The 17,738-nt window shown below is 36.8% G+C and overlaps 1 protein-coding gene across 1 annotated transcript in view; it reads right to left on the bottom strand.

The window, feature by feature from the left end:
- The window catches only part of Lactb2 (lactamase beta 2), a 36,231-nt gene extending 18,515 nt beyond the window's left edge, over window positions 1–17,716 (bottom strand). The window contains exons 1-3 of the mRNA XM_087190462.1: window positions 17,514–17,716; window positions 10,287–10,450; window positions 5,498–5,624 (exon numbers count right to left, since the gene is read on the bottom strand). Of these exons, the coding sequence (XP_087046588.1) occupies window positions 5,498–5,624; window positions 10,287–10,450; window positions 17,514–17,635 (413 nt within the window). The 5' untranslated portion in view covers window positions 17,636–17,716. The remainder of the gene's footprint in view (window positions 1–5,497; window positions 5,625–10,286; window positions 10,451–17,513) is intronic.
- Between the last annotated feature and the right edge of the window lie 22 nt (window positions 17,717–17,738).

Genomic DNA, 17,738 nt, shown 5'->3' on the forward strand with positions numbered 1-17,738 from the left:
TTTTGTCTCAGCAATGAAAAAAGTAACTAAGACAACTCTCTACAGTGGTAAAAATATTATCTTTGAATAAATTCCCTCTCACCCATCTTCGTTCCTTCCTTTCTTTTCTTCTCTCCTCTGCCCCTCTTTCTTTTCTTCCTCTCGCTCTCTTTAGATTCTTTCTGGTGAGTCTTACATATTTTCACTAATTCTGTCATAAAAAATTAACTAGAATATTAACAGATGGAATAAAAACATGTTGAAAAACAGTAGCATCATGAGCAAATAAAGTTTAAAAAACAGGAGTGTTCCAATATTATAAAATCTCTGAAAATAATAATAAAGTTATGGAACTAGTAAGTTCTTCTTCCTGGACTTTTGAAAAGACATTTGACAAAAAACTTTTAGTAGTATTTAAGAGACTTGAAATGACTGTAACTTAGGAGTTTCTCTTTTGCCAAAAAATCAAAATTAACCACATTTTAAATATTAAATACTTAAACTATAAAGTTAAATCTGCTAAAATATAATTTATATAAGGTATAAGAACATGAGATACTGCTGTAATGGGAGCAATTATTATTATTATTATTTTTTGGTACCGGGGATTGAACTCAGGACCTTGTGCTTGTGAGGCAGGAGGCAGAACCACTGAGCTAAATCCCTGGCCCGGGGGCAATTATTCTTGAAAGGCCAATGTCTAATGTTAAGAACTATTATGTTTTTATGATTTCGAAGTTTATGCTTTATATATTGCAAACACTATATATAATTGCTCCAATAGTGAAGTATTAAAGAGCTGTTTGAAATAATTTCATTTGTCTGATTAAACCTGTAAATAAAACAATGTTATATAAAAATAATCTCAGGAGGTATTTTTCTAGCCAAGTATAAAACCATGCATCTGTGTGTGGATATGTATCACTTTTTGAATGAACAGAATGCATTAACAAAAAACTTATTTGTGTATGTGTGTGTCTGTGTGTGTGTGCATGCATGTGCGCAAGTGTGCCTGAGGTACCAGGCAAACACTAACACTGAGCTGTATCTCTGGCCTCATTTTTTTTTTTTAATCTATGAAAAATCATTTGGAGAGCCATTCATTTTCAGTCCACAAATTCTCTTATCTGTCAACATGTTTGCAATACTGCCTTTTTCTTTACCTGCTGCCACCTCAGAACTTAGTAATGGTTTATTTTCATTTTTTTTTTTTTGGAGGAATTCCATTTACTGTGGATGCATTTTCACAATATATTTCATTGTATCAATCAATTATCAGTGAAATTATCAAGTGTTTATAACATTTTTAAGAATGGCAGACTCACAGAACATGCTAGTCAACTTGCAGTTTGATCTCTTAATGATAACAGAGAATTGTAATTGAACAGGTAACAAGGGATTTGCTTTTCAAAAGATTAAATCCAAACTGAACAGAATTCTACCTTAAAACTTATTCCAGCCAAATACTGGAATAAAAGTCAGGATCAATACATTCTCTTAACTTCAGATTTCTAGAGTAATTTGTGATAGTGACCAGGAGACACTCTCATTCAAAAGCAAAACAAAGCAATGTTTTCTCATTATTGACAATGCAATTGATCCATCTCACTTCAGTGATGGGAGTCATTCACACAGGTGCTTCATGTAAATCCTAGTTTATCTTATCATAGATTTGAGTCTACTCTGTCATGGGTGGCTGGGAATTTGTGTGCAATCTTGGTGGATTATCTTCCTTTGGCCCAGGTTTGCTAAAAGACGGGATTCCACCAGCCTTTCTGATAGAGAGGAAACAGATTTTAGAAGGGAGTGGTTACTCCTCAGGTCAGTTCTGCCCTGGCTAGCTCTGTCAGTGTGGTAGGAATTGAGACAAAGGCAGTTTGTGACAAATTAGATACGAGTTTATATAATGACACTGTATGTATTTTCTACCCGAGGACATTTTGCCAAGACACTGGAGTCCTCTTCCATCAGCTATTGTGAATAATAAAGATTTTCAGGTTAAAATAAGATCTGACATCTGGATTGTGTGTGTTCAAAAATAGTGAGGGAATAATGACTCTTGGGGAAAAGCAAAACTCATAAAATTAACACATATTTTTTGAAATTTCAACACATTATCAACTTATAACAAGTACCAATGACTAAGAAAGGTAGAAAAGTTTAATTTAAAAAAATGTTTCAGAGTATATAAAGATGGAAATACTGTCATGCCTCAACACTGGATTTTATTCACTTGTTTGCTTCTAAACATGAACCAGAGTCAGCCTTTGCTTAGACCTCTACGTGGAATTCCAGTCTGTGTAATATCATTACTGAAATTCTTGTCTTTACATTTTGTTGAAGGAAGAGACCTTAGTTATCATGTAGGCCAACTTACTGTGAACTGTATCGTTGCAAATAAGCAGGCTTTGAGTTTGATTCAGATGGTAGATTTAATACAATTCACACTGGATTTCAATATTTTCGATATTTAAGTCAGGTACTAAGATAGCTTACACTAGGGGGATCATAAATTTCAACTTTGTCACCTGGGTGACTAATGCTTTAATTTGCATAATACTGTGTTAAAATTCAGTTCACATAAGCAAGAGGAGAAAAGGAAATGACATCAGAGGAGATTTGGTAAAGATCAGAGGAAATGTGGCTGTGGCTTTCCCATTCATCAGTTTTGCCCTCTGTATAGAATACTACTGTATTTTATAAGGACGGTTCTCTCAGAAATTCAGGTCAGCAAAAGCTATGAGATTGACTTTTAAGAAATTATACATCTCTAGAAAAGTTCTGAAGGTGAAATCCAGAATTAAATCCCTACCAGAAAAGTCTGTTTAGCTTTCAACTTTTTACTACAAGTATTTTTGGTGGGTTATTACCCCTGCCTCTATTATATTTTGCCTTTTTTCCTTCAATGTTTGCAAGTAGGCAATATCAACTGGACAACAAACACTTGAATACCTAAAGACATAAGCAGATTTTAACTTTCTGTTTATGAAACTTTTGCTTATAAACAAGTCCGTAGGCAAATACTGAAACAACTGAGTTGACTTCATAGAAATGAAAATCTGAAACGATGGCCTTCAGGAAATGAAATGTTTTATTATAATGAAAAATTATATTTTAAGAAAAGATTATTTACCAGTAGTAATTTTTAGAACTGTGAATAGTTTTTATTTTTTATTCTTTGAGTTAGTTTCCTTCCAATCTTAAAAACAGATTTCCTTTTTTTTTTTTTTTTTGGTACTGTGGATTGAACTCAGGACCTTGTGCTTGCAAGGCAGGCACAGTGGGTGCTGAGCTAAATCCCTGGCCCAGATTTTCATTTTTAACTTGTCCTAATCAGAATGAAGCACAACAAATATTAAATAGAATTCAAATAATATTTAAGTCATTGGCATCAATTTACTCTTGAGTCCAAGATAATATTTAACTACAGGGGATGCAATGACAAGAAGTTAGCATGCGGGGGTGGTTTTTGGGGTGCTAATACACTTCTCTGTCTTCATCTGAGTGTTGTTCACACAGCTTGTTCGGTTTATAAAATTCATTGTTGTATGTTTCTAACATGTACACTTTTATGTTTACATATTACACTTTAATAAAAAGTTAAAGAAACTGTGGTCCTGCTCATGTTGATGGCAATTAACTTGTCCTAATCAGAATGAAGCACCTTTATTCTGAATGAAGTTAAGGGCTGAATATTCTTAGTTTGCAAAATTAGGTGTAGATCTAATAGCCATGATTCTATGTATGGTAAAGTGTGATACACAAGTACCATAAGCTCCAAACCTTTAACATGGATGCCCATTATTTCATTTTCTCTTTCTCAGTCAGTTGTTTATCTACTCATCTCTTGAGAAGAATTTACTACACGTTAATTATCAGTGCCTTCTATATGCCAAGGACTGAAGGTATAAAGAGGAACCTGGTGTCCGTCCACGTCAGAGAATGGCTAATTACTAAACCCATTTTTCTTTTTTCTGGTCATGCAGTTAAACTTTATTTCCTAATTTTCCCATGGTTAGGGTGGCACCTGACCGAATCCACAGCTTATGCTGCAGAAGACTTGTTCCATGAAAACCTACCACACAATATTCCTTCCATGCTTTTCCCACTCTGGATTGATTTAAGTGATTATGACAACCTTGAAAGCAAAGTGCTTAGGTAGGTGGACTCACAAGATGGAAGGACACTTAATCATTGTCTTGCTGAACACCTTGAGGGCCACTTGCTAATTAACCTATTTTAGACTTCATGTGATGAAAATAAGCTTATTTCATGTTCGAGCCATTATACATTTCCTTGGTTTTCTGTGCCAACTGGCATTAACTATTATGGTGAGCTTAAGGAGCTGATTACCTTTCAAAGAGATAGCAAGTAAGTTATAATTTAGCAAGTGCAATAATAGAATAATAAATGTTATGTGAAAGTGGGAGGAGGGAGCTGTTAATTCCGCCCAGAAAGGATTCTTAAAGTAAGTAACATGTGAACTGGACTCTGAAGAATAAGTATATAAGAATTTACTAGAAGACAAGTATGGGGAAAGAGCAACATTCAGAAAAAAGAAAGTTATAAACAAAGGCATGAATAAATATGAGTAATATAACATATAGCTAACTGTGTTTGTAAGGGGAACAGTGGGAATTCAGACCAGAAATGTGGTTTGGGCCAGACTGGCACACTAAGAAGAATACACATTATCTTGTAGGCAGTGAGAGTCACCAAAGCTTTCAAGTGACTGTATGAGTCTAAAAGGTAGCCTAGAAAGGGGAAAGGCTGGAGACAGGAAAATTAAGCACAAATTATCTGTAATGGACATGAAAAAGAGACAGCAATGACAAATGTTTCTGAGACAAAAACTAACTTGAATAGATATGGGGTGAGTAGAAGAGGGGGAATGATAAAGTGCAGTTAAATGGTTAAAGGTAATCCTGAAACATCTATCTTAGAAGAATGAGTAAGGTCCTAAGAACAAAGCAAAGGAGATATTCTGAGATCAGAAAGCAAGTATAGATTGTAGGACAAGGAGAACCATAATTAGTTCAGCTTTAAAATTACTCAGTGTGAAATACTTTTCTGAATACCTTAAACAGATCATGAGGGATTATGGGTCTGGCTTAACATCTCTTCACTATAGGTACAGGTCATCTTTTGGAAATGAGAACATGGGAAAGCCCTGAATTGAAGTGTAAGTAGATCTCTAAACTACCATAGGAAGAAATGCTAATTTTTAAATCTTATGTAAAAAAATTGTAGGAGTCAAACAAATAATTAAAAAGGGCATATAGAGTGAAAAGTCTTTCTTTTCTGGTTTCTCAAGCAATCCATTTTCCCTCTCCAGAGTATGCAATGATACCAGGTTTTTTTGGTTCTTCCTGAGGCATTCCTCCCACATACAAGTGAATATACCTATATCCCCCTTCATCGTGTGTGTGTATATATGTATTATATACACATATATACACACACAAAAACACACATACATCACACCCTCTCCCTTCCCAAGCAAGGGACATCCACTTACTTTAGAGTGGCTCCCTCGGTCTTAATCACATCTTGATCTTTTAGATAAATATATTGTTGTGCTCCATTTCCTATAATTTCTTCTTTATGGGGATTCCGTGGGAGTTTTTTAATGCAATAGGCAGTGTCTAGTTAAAAAACATGCAAATATATTACATCAGATTTAGATGATGCAGCTTTTTAAGAGATCAGTTTTTATATAGCTAACACTTATGAGTGCACAAAATACTACAAGACAACAGAAAAATGGGATTAATTATAGCAGCTTATCTCTGTTTTTTTTTTTTTTTTTTTGAGACAGGGTCTAGCTATGTAATCCAGGCTGGCCTTGAACTCACTATGTATTCCAGGCTGGCTGTGAACTCATGGCAATCCTCCTGCCTCAGCCTCCCAAGTGCTGGGATTACAGATGTGCACCACCATTCCCGGCTTATCTCTGGTATATAAATACAGTACTCATATATCTCAATAGATGAATTTTTATTCTTGTATGCTCCTTTGTGACTTTCTAGTCATTTCTTTTTCTTTTTTTTTTTTTTTTTGGTTTACCTCACTTTTATTCACCCAAACAGGGGCACAAGCAATGAAGGTAACACAAGATTCATCTGCTTTCCAATATCCATTAGTACATTCTCGGGTAAACAACTTAACCTTAGCTGTCTTAACTTTTACCTAGTAAGTCATTTCTATTTTATATAGACACCTGAAAGTAGTTCTTCATAGTCTCATCTAGCTCTGACAATAGACAGGCATTGAAGAGGCAGTTGCATGGAATTGGAGAACTTTTCTCTATCCAGGTGGCGACATATGGTAGAGAAATCATGGCAGTGGCTAAAAAGAGCATACTAGTGTATGGTTTTTGCTGTGAGTGCTGAAAGGGAACCCCAAGACTGAGGTATTTAATCTTTAACATAAGTTTAAAACATACTCCTCACTGAATCAAACAAAGTTAACAGATGAGTCCAATTATCTAACCAGTAGACTATGTATAGTGAATATATGTGCCATGGTTTCAAAGCACTTAAAATCTGTCATGGGTGGGGAAATGAAACTTACAAAGGGAAACAAAGACCTATACTCAGTATTATTGAGCTATATCTCCAGTTCCATATAATTATTATTATTATTATTATTTTTTTTTTGGTACCAGGGATTGAACTCGGGTCCTTGCGCTTGCGCAGCAGGCGGCGAGACCACTGAGCTAAATCCCCGGCCCCCCATATAATTATTTTAACAGGAACAAATTCTCATTTTTTAATGTTTGAATAATGCTTCATAACATCACTGGAAATATTAATTTAAGCTGATATGAATGTGGTATTATGTATGTACAATAATGTCTAATTAAAAACATTCTAATTGAATGCAAACATTTGACTTCTAGATCTCAGATGTATATGTGAGAGACACTCACCTGTGGTTGCAAAATAATAAAACTATCAGGTAATAAAATATATTTTCTGGGCCTGGGATTTAGCTCAGTGGTTCTGCCACCTGCCTCACAGGCAGAAGGTCCTGAGTTCGATCCCCGGTACCAAAAACATATATATATATATATAAAATAATATATATATATTTTTCAAAGATTTACTCAAAACTGAACCAAACCACCTAAGCAGCCTTGGACTACACAGTCTCATGTCTAGTAAACTATTATGAGTCCCCAAATTATATTCCAATTGTGTTTTGAAAATTTTGTAAGCAGGTTGCTTTGAAGTTACTACATCCTCCTACACAAATTATATCAATGGCAGTTATATTTTTAGTGTGACCTGTAAGAATACAAGTGGTCAACATGGTAAAGTGTCTGAAACATTTCTTCCCTATCAAGAATTAAACAAAATTGAGCTGGGCATGGTGGCCCAGGCCTGTAATCCCAGCACTTGGGAGGCTGAGGCAGCAGGACTGCCATGAGTTCGAGGCCAGCCTGGACTACATAGTGAGACCCTGTCTCAAAAAAAAAAAAAAAAAAAAAAAGAACAAAATTATAAAAGAGTATGCAGCTAAATAAATGATAAAATGGAATAAGAATGCTAGTGATTAAGCATTTAGAGAATGAGGAAATAACATGTATCTTTTAGGGGGAGATTCTAGAAGGCATTTTTGTACAATTGCAACCCCAACCAACTTGAGGTCTCAGTGTAGCTTGTCTAGCTTCAATAATGTCTAGAAAGAAAGACAAGGGTCAGGGATTTAGCTCAGTGGTTCTAGCGTCTGCCTTGAAAGTGCAAGGTCCCAAGTTCGATCCCTGGTACCAAAAAAAAAAAAAGGGAATGAATGAATGAAGAAAGACAAGCCATTTCTCATGAAATATTAAAATTTTAGTGGCTATAAAAAGTAGTTAAATTCTGCCTCTATTTTCTTTAAATCAACTGAATAGGTAATCTATTATATAAATATTAACTTCAGTACAGAGCCTAGAATTATTTTAATTTTTAAATTGAAGGAAATGTGTCAAGTATGCATTAATGGGTGACTGGATAAACAAATCATTGTGTATTTACACAATAGACTACTTCTTGAACAATAAAAAGGAACAAAACTACTAATACACAAGCATGGGTGAACTAAAAAACATCACGATGCCATATAAAAGAATTAGACAGTGATTATTCCATTATGTGAAATTCTAGAAATGGCAAAACAAATACATAGTGGAAGAAAACAGATTAATGGTTGCTAGAAATGGGGAGCAGAATCTCTGCAAAGAGACTTGAAACTCTTTATGGGGTGGTTCTGGAAGTGTTCTATATCTCGACTAGAGTGGTCACATAGGTATTTACATTTGTTAAAACTCACTAAACTGTATGCTTAAAATGGGCATATGTTATGTATGTAAATTAAAGCTCAATATAGTTGATTTATGAAAGTAAAAAAGTGGAACATAAACATTTTAATTTTTCAAATTGACCTTCATGCTAAAAAAGAGTTGACTGACCGAAGTGACAAAGCTAATTTAGAACTCTCAAGGTAATTTTTAAATCCACAAAATATAATGGGCAGATTGACTATAGAAGCAAAAATTGAGGAAATGTTAGGATGAGAAGTTAGGAGTCCTTTGGGTGCAAAAAAGAGGGTAAAAAAGTTAGGTTAGAAAGATTTTGGTTTTTAGTAACTGGAAGCCTGGGGATACAGGGTACAATAGCTTAGCTAAGATTACCCTAATGTCCTAATTGCAGTCTAAAAAATACCTATTTAAAAATATTAGTTGAATGCACATGCTCATCCTTGTGTGAATTAATGTCCTTGGCCCCCTTGCTATACTTAAATATCAAGCACACTGTCATTCTAACATCTTTCCTTCTGTAATCTCTCACATGGACATGTCATTTTCTCAGGAGCTCACTGCTTCTCTCCATTCAACCCTAATAAAATAGCTACTGCCTTCAACTTTACTTTCTTTTGTATAGCTTTATTTTCCTTCATAGCACCTACCATTATCTGATCTACTTACCATTTACCTTCCCAGTTACAGGGAGAGTATCCCTTATCTGAAATGTCTGGGATAAGTTTTTTGTATTTTGAGGATATTTGCAAATATATAATGAAATATCTGAAGATGGGACCCAAGTCTAATACAAACTTTGTGTTTCACATATACCTTCTATACAAAGCCCACAGGTGTATTTTCAGTATGTTTTTATTTCATCAAGTGGTGTGCAAAAATGTTTTGTATGTTAAGGCATTTTGGATTGTCAAATTAGGGATGTTCAACTTGTAGAATGAAAGATTCATGAGAACAGAGACTGTTTTGTTTGCTGCTCTATTCCTTATGCCAAGAACAGTGATTAACATATAGCAGTCACTTAAATATTTGTTTAATGAATGAATGAATCAAGGTGTATAATATGGGATGAAAGAATGTGGGAATGAAAGGGGGCTGGGGATTTAGCTCAGTGGTTTCGGTGCCTGCTGCACAAGCGCAAGGACCCAAGTTCGATCCCCAGTACAAAAAAAAAAAAAGTGAGAATGAGAGTTGGTAAAATGTCAGGGTTGAATAGATATTTTGTCTTAATTACAATATATCTTAGGAACTGCCTTAAAGTTATGAAGGTCTGAGATCACCTATTTATACGTGGACAATAATGGCATTTACCTTACAGTATTTAAATAAAGGGTTTAGCACAGTGCCTGGCACAGTAAATGCTTAATAGTTGTTAACTGAAATTGATCTTTTTCATTGGATATTATGGCTTGTATCTAGATGTACCCCCAAGCCTCAGTGCTTATAGTGGGGCTTTTGGAAGGTGACTGGATCATGGGCATGTGATACAGGATCATGGGTATACGATACTGGCTTAGTCATTCATTAGTTTAGCATAGTTCTAGGTGTGAATGATGGATTTACTGAAGAGGAAAGACCCATCCTGGGTTTGGATGACACCACCCAATAGACTTGTTCATTTTGTTTTATTTTATTGGTACCAGGGATTGAATTCAGGACCTTGTGTTTTTGAGGCAGGCGGTGGCACCACTGAGCTAAATCCCAGGCCCAACACCCAAAAGACTTGTAATCTGGATGGAAAAAAAAAGAAAGGAGGCAGGCTGCTGCTTCCTGCCTACCATGCCATGGACTGTGTCTCCTCTGCTATGCTGCACTAGCTTGGAGCCAGCGACTATGGACTGAAACCTCTGAGGTTATGAAAGAGAAAACTGAACTTTTTCTTTTCTCCTTGTTAAAATTAGGAACAACATTTAAATTACATCAATTTCTAAAAATACTATAGCTTGCTTAATAAATTATTCCCCAGATATTATTTTCTTCAATGAACTTAACATTTTCTGTTTACCATTATTGATGCTTTTACAAATATCTTCTATGCCTCCAGAATGATCGGGATGCCAATGAGTCACTAGGATTTCCTGGATTGCTGTGTTAAATTCAACCAGAGCTTGCTTTAAACAGCTGATATATTCTGGAATTGCTGTTTCTCCAGTGTCAATGAGGATTCTCCTGAAAATTAAATGGAAGATAATTACACAATTGGAACAGAGTTAATATGAGCATATTTCTCACACAAACTATACCAAACTTAAGAAACTTTATAAATTATTTTGCTTCAACATGCTAGGAAACCAGCTATATGTTACTTTAGTTTAACTACAGTAATTTTACTGTAAGAAAGTTCTTTGAAACAAATTATAAATGTAAATCTGAACAAGTAATAATAGCAGTAATCCTGAACACTTACATAGCAACTAAAACATGGCACTGTTCCACATGACAACTGTTTAAGGGAGATATTTCATTATTATATTCAGAAGTTAAATAAATCACCCAACTATATATCCCAAATATTATATTCAGAAGTTACTCTGCAAATGAATGACAAAATCAGCACTCAAACCCAGATATTCTGATGCCAGAATATATACTCTTTTTATTTATTTATTTAAGAATATATGCTCTTATCTACTCAGCCTTTTACACATTCCTCAAATGTTTCATAGATATGAAAGAATCTGACTCAAAAGCATCCCCAAAGAAAACTGGCCTTTTGCACTAGATATCTAACACTGAAGTTTTATATTTGTGCCTCTACACATAAAAAGGGCTGCAGGAAGCATAGAGTAAAGGTCTGAGCTGTTTTATTTCTTTACTTAGATAATCCTGTTATATATTTTTGCTCGTGGTTGTAATCCTTTCTTACATTTTACTTTCCTCACTATTAGGTAATCAGGAGACACTTCCCTTAAGAACCAACTCATGAACTTAATTCACGCTATTTCACAGTAACACCCCATTAATTTGAGCTGAGAGAAGGCAGTCTTGATGAGTCATTAATTCATTCATCAAGAATGGTTTATAAATTACCTACTATGTACTAGCCTTCATTTCATGCAGAAAGCAAGATAAACAACCCTGCTTATTTTCTAGTGGATGGTAGGAGGGGGAAGCTGTGTATGATCAAATCAATAAAAGTAACCAAAGAAAGTATTTTACAGAGCATTATAAAAGGGTAGGTAGATAGTAAGAAATTTGATGGCTATCCTCCTCACCCTACTGTTTTGGGGATTGAACCTAGGGGTCTTGCTCCTGCAAGGCAAGCACTGCCATTGAGCTACATTCCTGCCCTTGGATAGCTATCCTTATATTGGATGGATTTGTTTCCCTGATACCCACAGCTAATAAAAAACAAACTGGCTTTATATTAATTTATAATTAGAAGCAAGTTTTGGTATGCTATTATATAATAGTGTTACTAGAGATAACAACAATGTACTATACATTTCAAAAAGCCAGAAGAATTTTAAAGTTTTTGCCATAAATTAAAAAATGTAGGAGATAAATGTTTAATCTGATTAACATTACAGTGTAAACATGTATCAAAGCATTACATGGTATCCCACTAACATGTACAATTTTTGTTTCTATTAATTAGTTTAAAAAGATTAAAAAATTAAATCTGGCATCTCACTGGGGAGGACAGCAGTGGCCTCATGGCCAGCTAGATTGTTTGTATCCTAAATTCTATGTAATAGTGGGACAGTGTAGAAGTAGTGTTGAAAGGTCTGTTCTGCAGATGAGTGACCAGAGGTTATACTGATCCAAGGGAGCATTATAATACCTCGATTGAAGTGAAAATGTAAGGAAGAGACTGTTCAAAGAACATTTAGAACACACATCAACAGAACTTTTATTTTTAAACAGCTGGATGAAGAAGGGAAGGGAAGGAGTTGATCATTCTGAAGTTTCTAGATGATTTGTGTGCCATTAACAAAGACTATAAACACTGCAGGGAACAAATTTGAGATGAACTTGATTTGGGTCAACAGTGAACTTTGATGGAATTCCTACCCATCTCCCCTTGCTTCTCCAAAAAAAAAAAATTAGCACGTAACATATATTTTATACATTTATTCACTTATTGCCTATCTCCATATCCTTCATCACTCTAGAAATCTGAGTCATCCCAGGAGGGTAGGAATACTGTCTGTTTGGTCTAAGGAATTTATGTTTTATTTTCATATCTATAATACATTGTGTAATGCTTGGGCCTGTATAGATTTAGTTACACTAAATTAAAAATACACCAAAGAGGGGCCAGGGATTTAGCTCAGTGGTTTCGTCGCTTGCCTTGAAAGCACAAGGACCTGAGTTCGATCTCTGGTACCAAAAAAACCCCAAACAAACCAAAGTTATAACACTATCATACTTCCACATAAGACCCTATACCCCATAATCCCAGATTTTGGCTACCTCTATGCATCTGAGTTATTTGGTGTTCACCTATTTCAAATTCTTGATGCTTCTTAGAGTCACTTGAACTACTTTTGGGGTCTTCTGGTCTCTGAGAAAAATCATGCCATATTTTAGATCAAGGTGCCTCAATTATTTTCAAGGCCCCTTATTATTATTTTTTGGTACCAGGGATCGAACTCAGGACCTTGTGTTTGTGAGACAGGCAGCGGAACCACTGAGCTAAATCCCCGGCCTGCCCCTTACTATTTTTAAATTGGTGTCTTCCCTTCTAAGAAACTGTTTTAAAATATCTGGCAATTTAAAATTGAATTTAAATCTCAGTATTTTAAATAAAGACCAGGTCATATCACACTGATCAATAGTCATGACAAAATAGGGTTAACACACAGATAGGCTAAAATCTAGTCGCAAGGGAAATATCTTTTGGAATGTGTGTGCTGCTTGCAGGTCAAAGTCTGACAGGTGTTACGTTTTATACATAAAATGTTCCCCCAAAGTTTCACATGTTCAGAGGGGCTTTTGAAAGGTGACTGGATTATGGGGGCACTAAACACATCGGTGAACTAACCTATTGATAAGTTTATAGCTGAATGTGCTGTTAGGTAGGGCCTGGTTGGAGGGGATATGTCACTGGGACATGACTAGAAACGTGTACTGTATTTTTGTCCCCAGCTCGTTTTCTCTGTTTCCTATCATGGGCTGAGTGGCTTTCCTCTGCTGCTCGTTTTTTTTTTTTTTTTTTTTGGTACCTGGGATTGAACTTGGGACCTTATGTTTGCGAGGCAGGTGCCGGAACCACTGATCTAAATCCCTAGCACTCTGCTGTTCTTCTACCATGTCATTTCTGACCTGTAGCCAGCTAACCATGGACTGAATCCTCTTAAACTGTGAGTCAAATAAATCTCCTGTCTTTTAAGTTGCAGGTGTCAGGTATTTTGTAACAGAGATGGTAAAATGACTAATACAACAGGCCTCTGGCACTAGAGAACGTGGTTCCTGGGCCTCTTTTTTTTAGGTCTCCTAGTAGTCCTGTCTTGGTCTAGAAACTTGGTATTGGCAAAGGAAGGATATTAACACTGAGGACAACAGGACTTTCACAAACTCCTGAATAAACACTATCTATTCAGAATGGAAAAGTAGTATCTAGATGCTACAATACCTACAAATGAGTTTGTAGCAAACATTAAGGGAAAAAGGTCACAAAGGTTAACATCTTGATATAGCGATTAAAACCATTTGGAGCTTCTATATTGTATTTTGTCTTTAGAACAACTCTAGGGAGGTACTATTTTTTATTTCACAGAAAAAGAAACTAGCCTTCAGAAAAGCTAAGTGATTTGCTCTAGGCCTTATGAGCCAGCAAGAGGCAGGGGTGGCAAGCACTAATGTTGAGGTAAAAGGTCCAGTGACTTCATTTAAGACACTAATTTTCTCTCTGGAAGAGGACTGCTTAGGCAAGCCCCTGGAATTTCTCATGTGTCATAAATAAAATTTCAGTTCTAGACTAAGCACGTTCTGTCAATAGTTATCACAGATGATTACATAGTATTATCTTTATCTGGGTTGGTTTGTTCTTCATGGTCCCAGTATCTCCAACTCAAGAGGTAATATTGCAAATTCAAATTAGTTAACTGGTACATAATAGGAAACATAGTAACTATCTGCTACATGAAAAATATTCAATTAATGGGAAATTAGTGGAATCAACTTCTTTATGGATATTTTATATCAATATTAAGGCAGTTATTAACTGCTCTATCAATTTGCTGTCATACTAACCAAATTATTTTCTGAGCCACTACTACGAACCCAGTGCTGTCTAGATTGTATAAGTAGAGATGATGATTAGCTAACATCGTATGCTTTTCACATGCTGACATTTGTTTTCCATGTATGTGTTCATTTGGATTTCACTGAATCCTCGTAATATTCCTGTGAGGTAGGTACTACATAACCCTCATTTTATACGTTAAGGAATGTGAAGCTTAGAAAGATAACTGTATTGTTCAAAGTAATATAGCTAATAAATGGAGCCAGGATTCTAACCTAGGTAACCAGGATTCTAATCTAGGCTCCAGAGCTGTAACTCTACTGGACTGGGATTTCCTATTATAAAAGACAATACCTGCCCTTGAAGTATGTGCACTTTTGATAGGAAAGGTTAAAACTTGCAACTATCAGAGTTGTTTTCTATTTTTTTTATACTGGGGATTGAACCCTTCTCATTGAGCTATACTCCCAGTCTTTAAATTTTGAGACAGAATCTTGCTAAGTTACCCAGGCTGAGGTCAAACTTGTAATTCTGCTCCCTTAGCCTCCCAGAGTACTGGGATTACAGGTGTGCACCACCACACCTAGCCTACCAGATTCCTGAGTAGAGGAGGAATGTGGAAATATTCTGGATACCTGGGCTATTGTCTGTATGAGTATCTACATAACTAAGTATCACAGATCTACTAGTGCTTTAATGAAATTCATTTGGTATTCACAGGATGACATGAACCACAGAGGAGGAAGACCAGCTAAAACTTAACTTATCGAGCAGTCTTAGTATCACAACAGTAAAAACTAAGAAAGATGGTAAAGAATACTTATTCATTTAGCAAATTATTTATTGTACTGAGGGGACAGCAATTAACACATCTTCAGTCAACATATGTTCTAATGGGGCATGGAAGTAGGGAAAAAATACTAAACATCTTACACAAAATGGAGCAAATTACTCCATGAAAAGTAAGGAGTGCTAAGACTCTATAGCACTGACATAGTTTGAGGGGGGTAGGGAAGGCCTCCAAGAGGTAATAGTATTTCAAATGAGCCTTAAAGGGTGAATGAAAGACACACACTGTACACTGAAGCCCCCAGGCAGAAATGATGCAACTCACTTGACATACATAGGAGAGCCAGCATGGCTAGAATGAGGGAACAGACTTGAGATAAGCCTGGTGAGACAAGCCTGGTGAGACAGCTGGGAGCCAGAATATGCAAGGCTTTTCCCTTTTGATTTTTAAAAAACTACTCTGGCTACATGTAGGTGGATGAATTGAAAAGGGACAAAAGTCAATACAGAGAATGCAGTCAGGAGGCTATTACAGAAGCCTATGCAAGAGTTGAACTGGCTTTTGGACTGGCTCATAGCAGTGGACATGAAGAGATCTTCAAATGGATTAATGTGTGACAGGAAGCAAGGAAATATCAGGAAGAGTACTTAAGCATTACCTTTCATCAAACATGGGGATAATTTTGTTTACCAACACAGAAATGACTGGAGAAAGGCTTGGTTTAGTAGGAAAGACCGTGAGTTCACTTTGGGAAGTAGTTTCAAGTGGCTGAGTCATTAGAGTAGAGATTTAAGAAAGCAGTTATTCGACTACAAAGATCACACTGGCCATTCCACTTCATGAGTTTAGGTAATAATGTTAAGTAGCATCAGATGAGAGACTATGAATTTGTTCTTTCTTCAGTTAGTTTCAGATCTCTTAAGTCTCTTTAGCACAAGCACTTTGCTATGCTGAGTGTGATTCTAGTGTTTAAAGATAGAGTATGTTATTTTTCATACAACATGGCCTCTAAACACAAGCCAATTTCTTCATCTGGTTTTCAACAGAACCAACCATCTGTTTTAAGCTGTAAGAAAAGCAGGTTGTGTTGAACTTCCCGAGATCGTACACTGATCTCCAACATGGTGCTCTCCTAGAATATTTTCTAGGGTAATACTGACTATATGTAATTTTCCTCTTAGGTGCTGACTTTAGAACTAGTTTAAAATGACCTACTGAAGAGAGAATGCCTGTGGACTTACTGGGTTGAGAAAGGCCCAAGTAAGAAAACTATACCCTAGAGATACGGTATTGTTTTTCTGCTTCATTTTCTATCCCCCTGGATTCTTGAAGCGGCCTATGGGTCTTGTAGCTACTTGAACCTACCTTTTTTTTTTTTTTTTTTTTTTGGTGCCGGGGATCGAACGCAGGTCCTTGAGCTTGTGCTGCAAGCGGCGAAACCACTGAGCTAAATCCCCGGCCCGAACTTACCTTGTTTACTTTGGACCTAAATCTTTTTTTTTATGGTACTGGGGATCGAACTGAGGACCTTGTGCTCCCGAGGCAGGCGCGGCGCCACTGAGCTACATCTCCGGCCCTGGACTTAAATCTTTTGCCTACATGAGTTGCAATTATTTCCAGTCCCTCCTATTCTCCTGTTTCAGAAATTCTTATTTACTGAAAAAGGGTAAATCCAGTAGACACTTTAAACGAAAACGCGATGAGCTACACTTGTCACATAAAATTGTAACAAAAACCAAAATCTGTTAGAGTCAGCGCATCCTTCCAAGGCCAGGTGTGGTCTATTGAGTTTTACCAAGCCAAGTAACTTGGAAGCAAGAAAATTCTGCCCTCTGCTGCTGAGTTATGGAAATGTCGCTAGCCCAATTGTTTTTGTGAGGGGAAACTACACTACATGCAAAACAGCAGGCAAAGAGAAGACAGCAAAGCCCTGCCTCTTTTTGTTGGACTTCTGTCTCCAGGAGATCCTAATTAAACACGATCGCCCTAGCATTCAAACATCAAGCAAAGTAAATTGGGTTTCAAAGGCAGGATTTTTTTTTCCTTCCTGTTTTTTAAACTGACTTCACCTTCGGTTAGAAAGGTTACCACCTGGTTATTTGGCCGAGAAGTGGGTCCCGGGTGGGTCCCTGCGCTCCCCGTAGCCTGCACTTAGCCTCTCCGCCCTGGCCGAGCAGTGTCGGAGGCCCAGGTGCGCGGTTCTAGAAAGCGCAGCCCAGAGTGTACACTGCGGGTAGGGACAGGACGTTTACCTGGAGCCGGTCCCCACCAAGTAGGTGTTGGTGCCTCGCAGGGTCATAGGACCAGGATTACAGCCTAAAACGCGCACCACACGACAGGACAGCCTTTCAATGCACGGCAGCGCAACAGCCATCTCCACCCCAGCTTTTCACCCGTCAGTTCCGAATCAGGATTCCGCAGCGTGGAGCCAAAAAGTAGGCCGAATGGGCGGGGATAGAGCCACGTGACACCTCGCG

This window comes from Heterocephalus glaber, unplaced genomic scaffold (genome assembly GCF_053883595.1).
Source record: "Heterocephalus glaber isolate CG9 unplaced genomic scaffold, H.glaber_assembly_v1.0 deba00001553, whole genome shotgun sequence".
NCBI lineage: Eukaryota > Metazoa > Chordata > Mammalia > Rodentia > Bathyergidae > Heterocephalus > Heterocephalus glaber.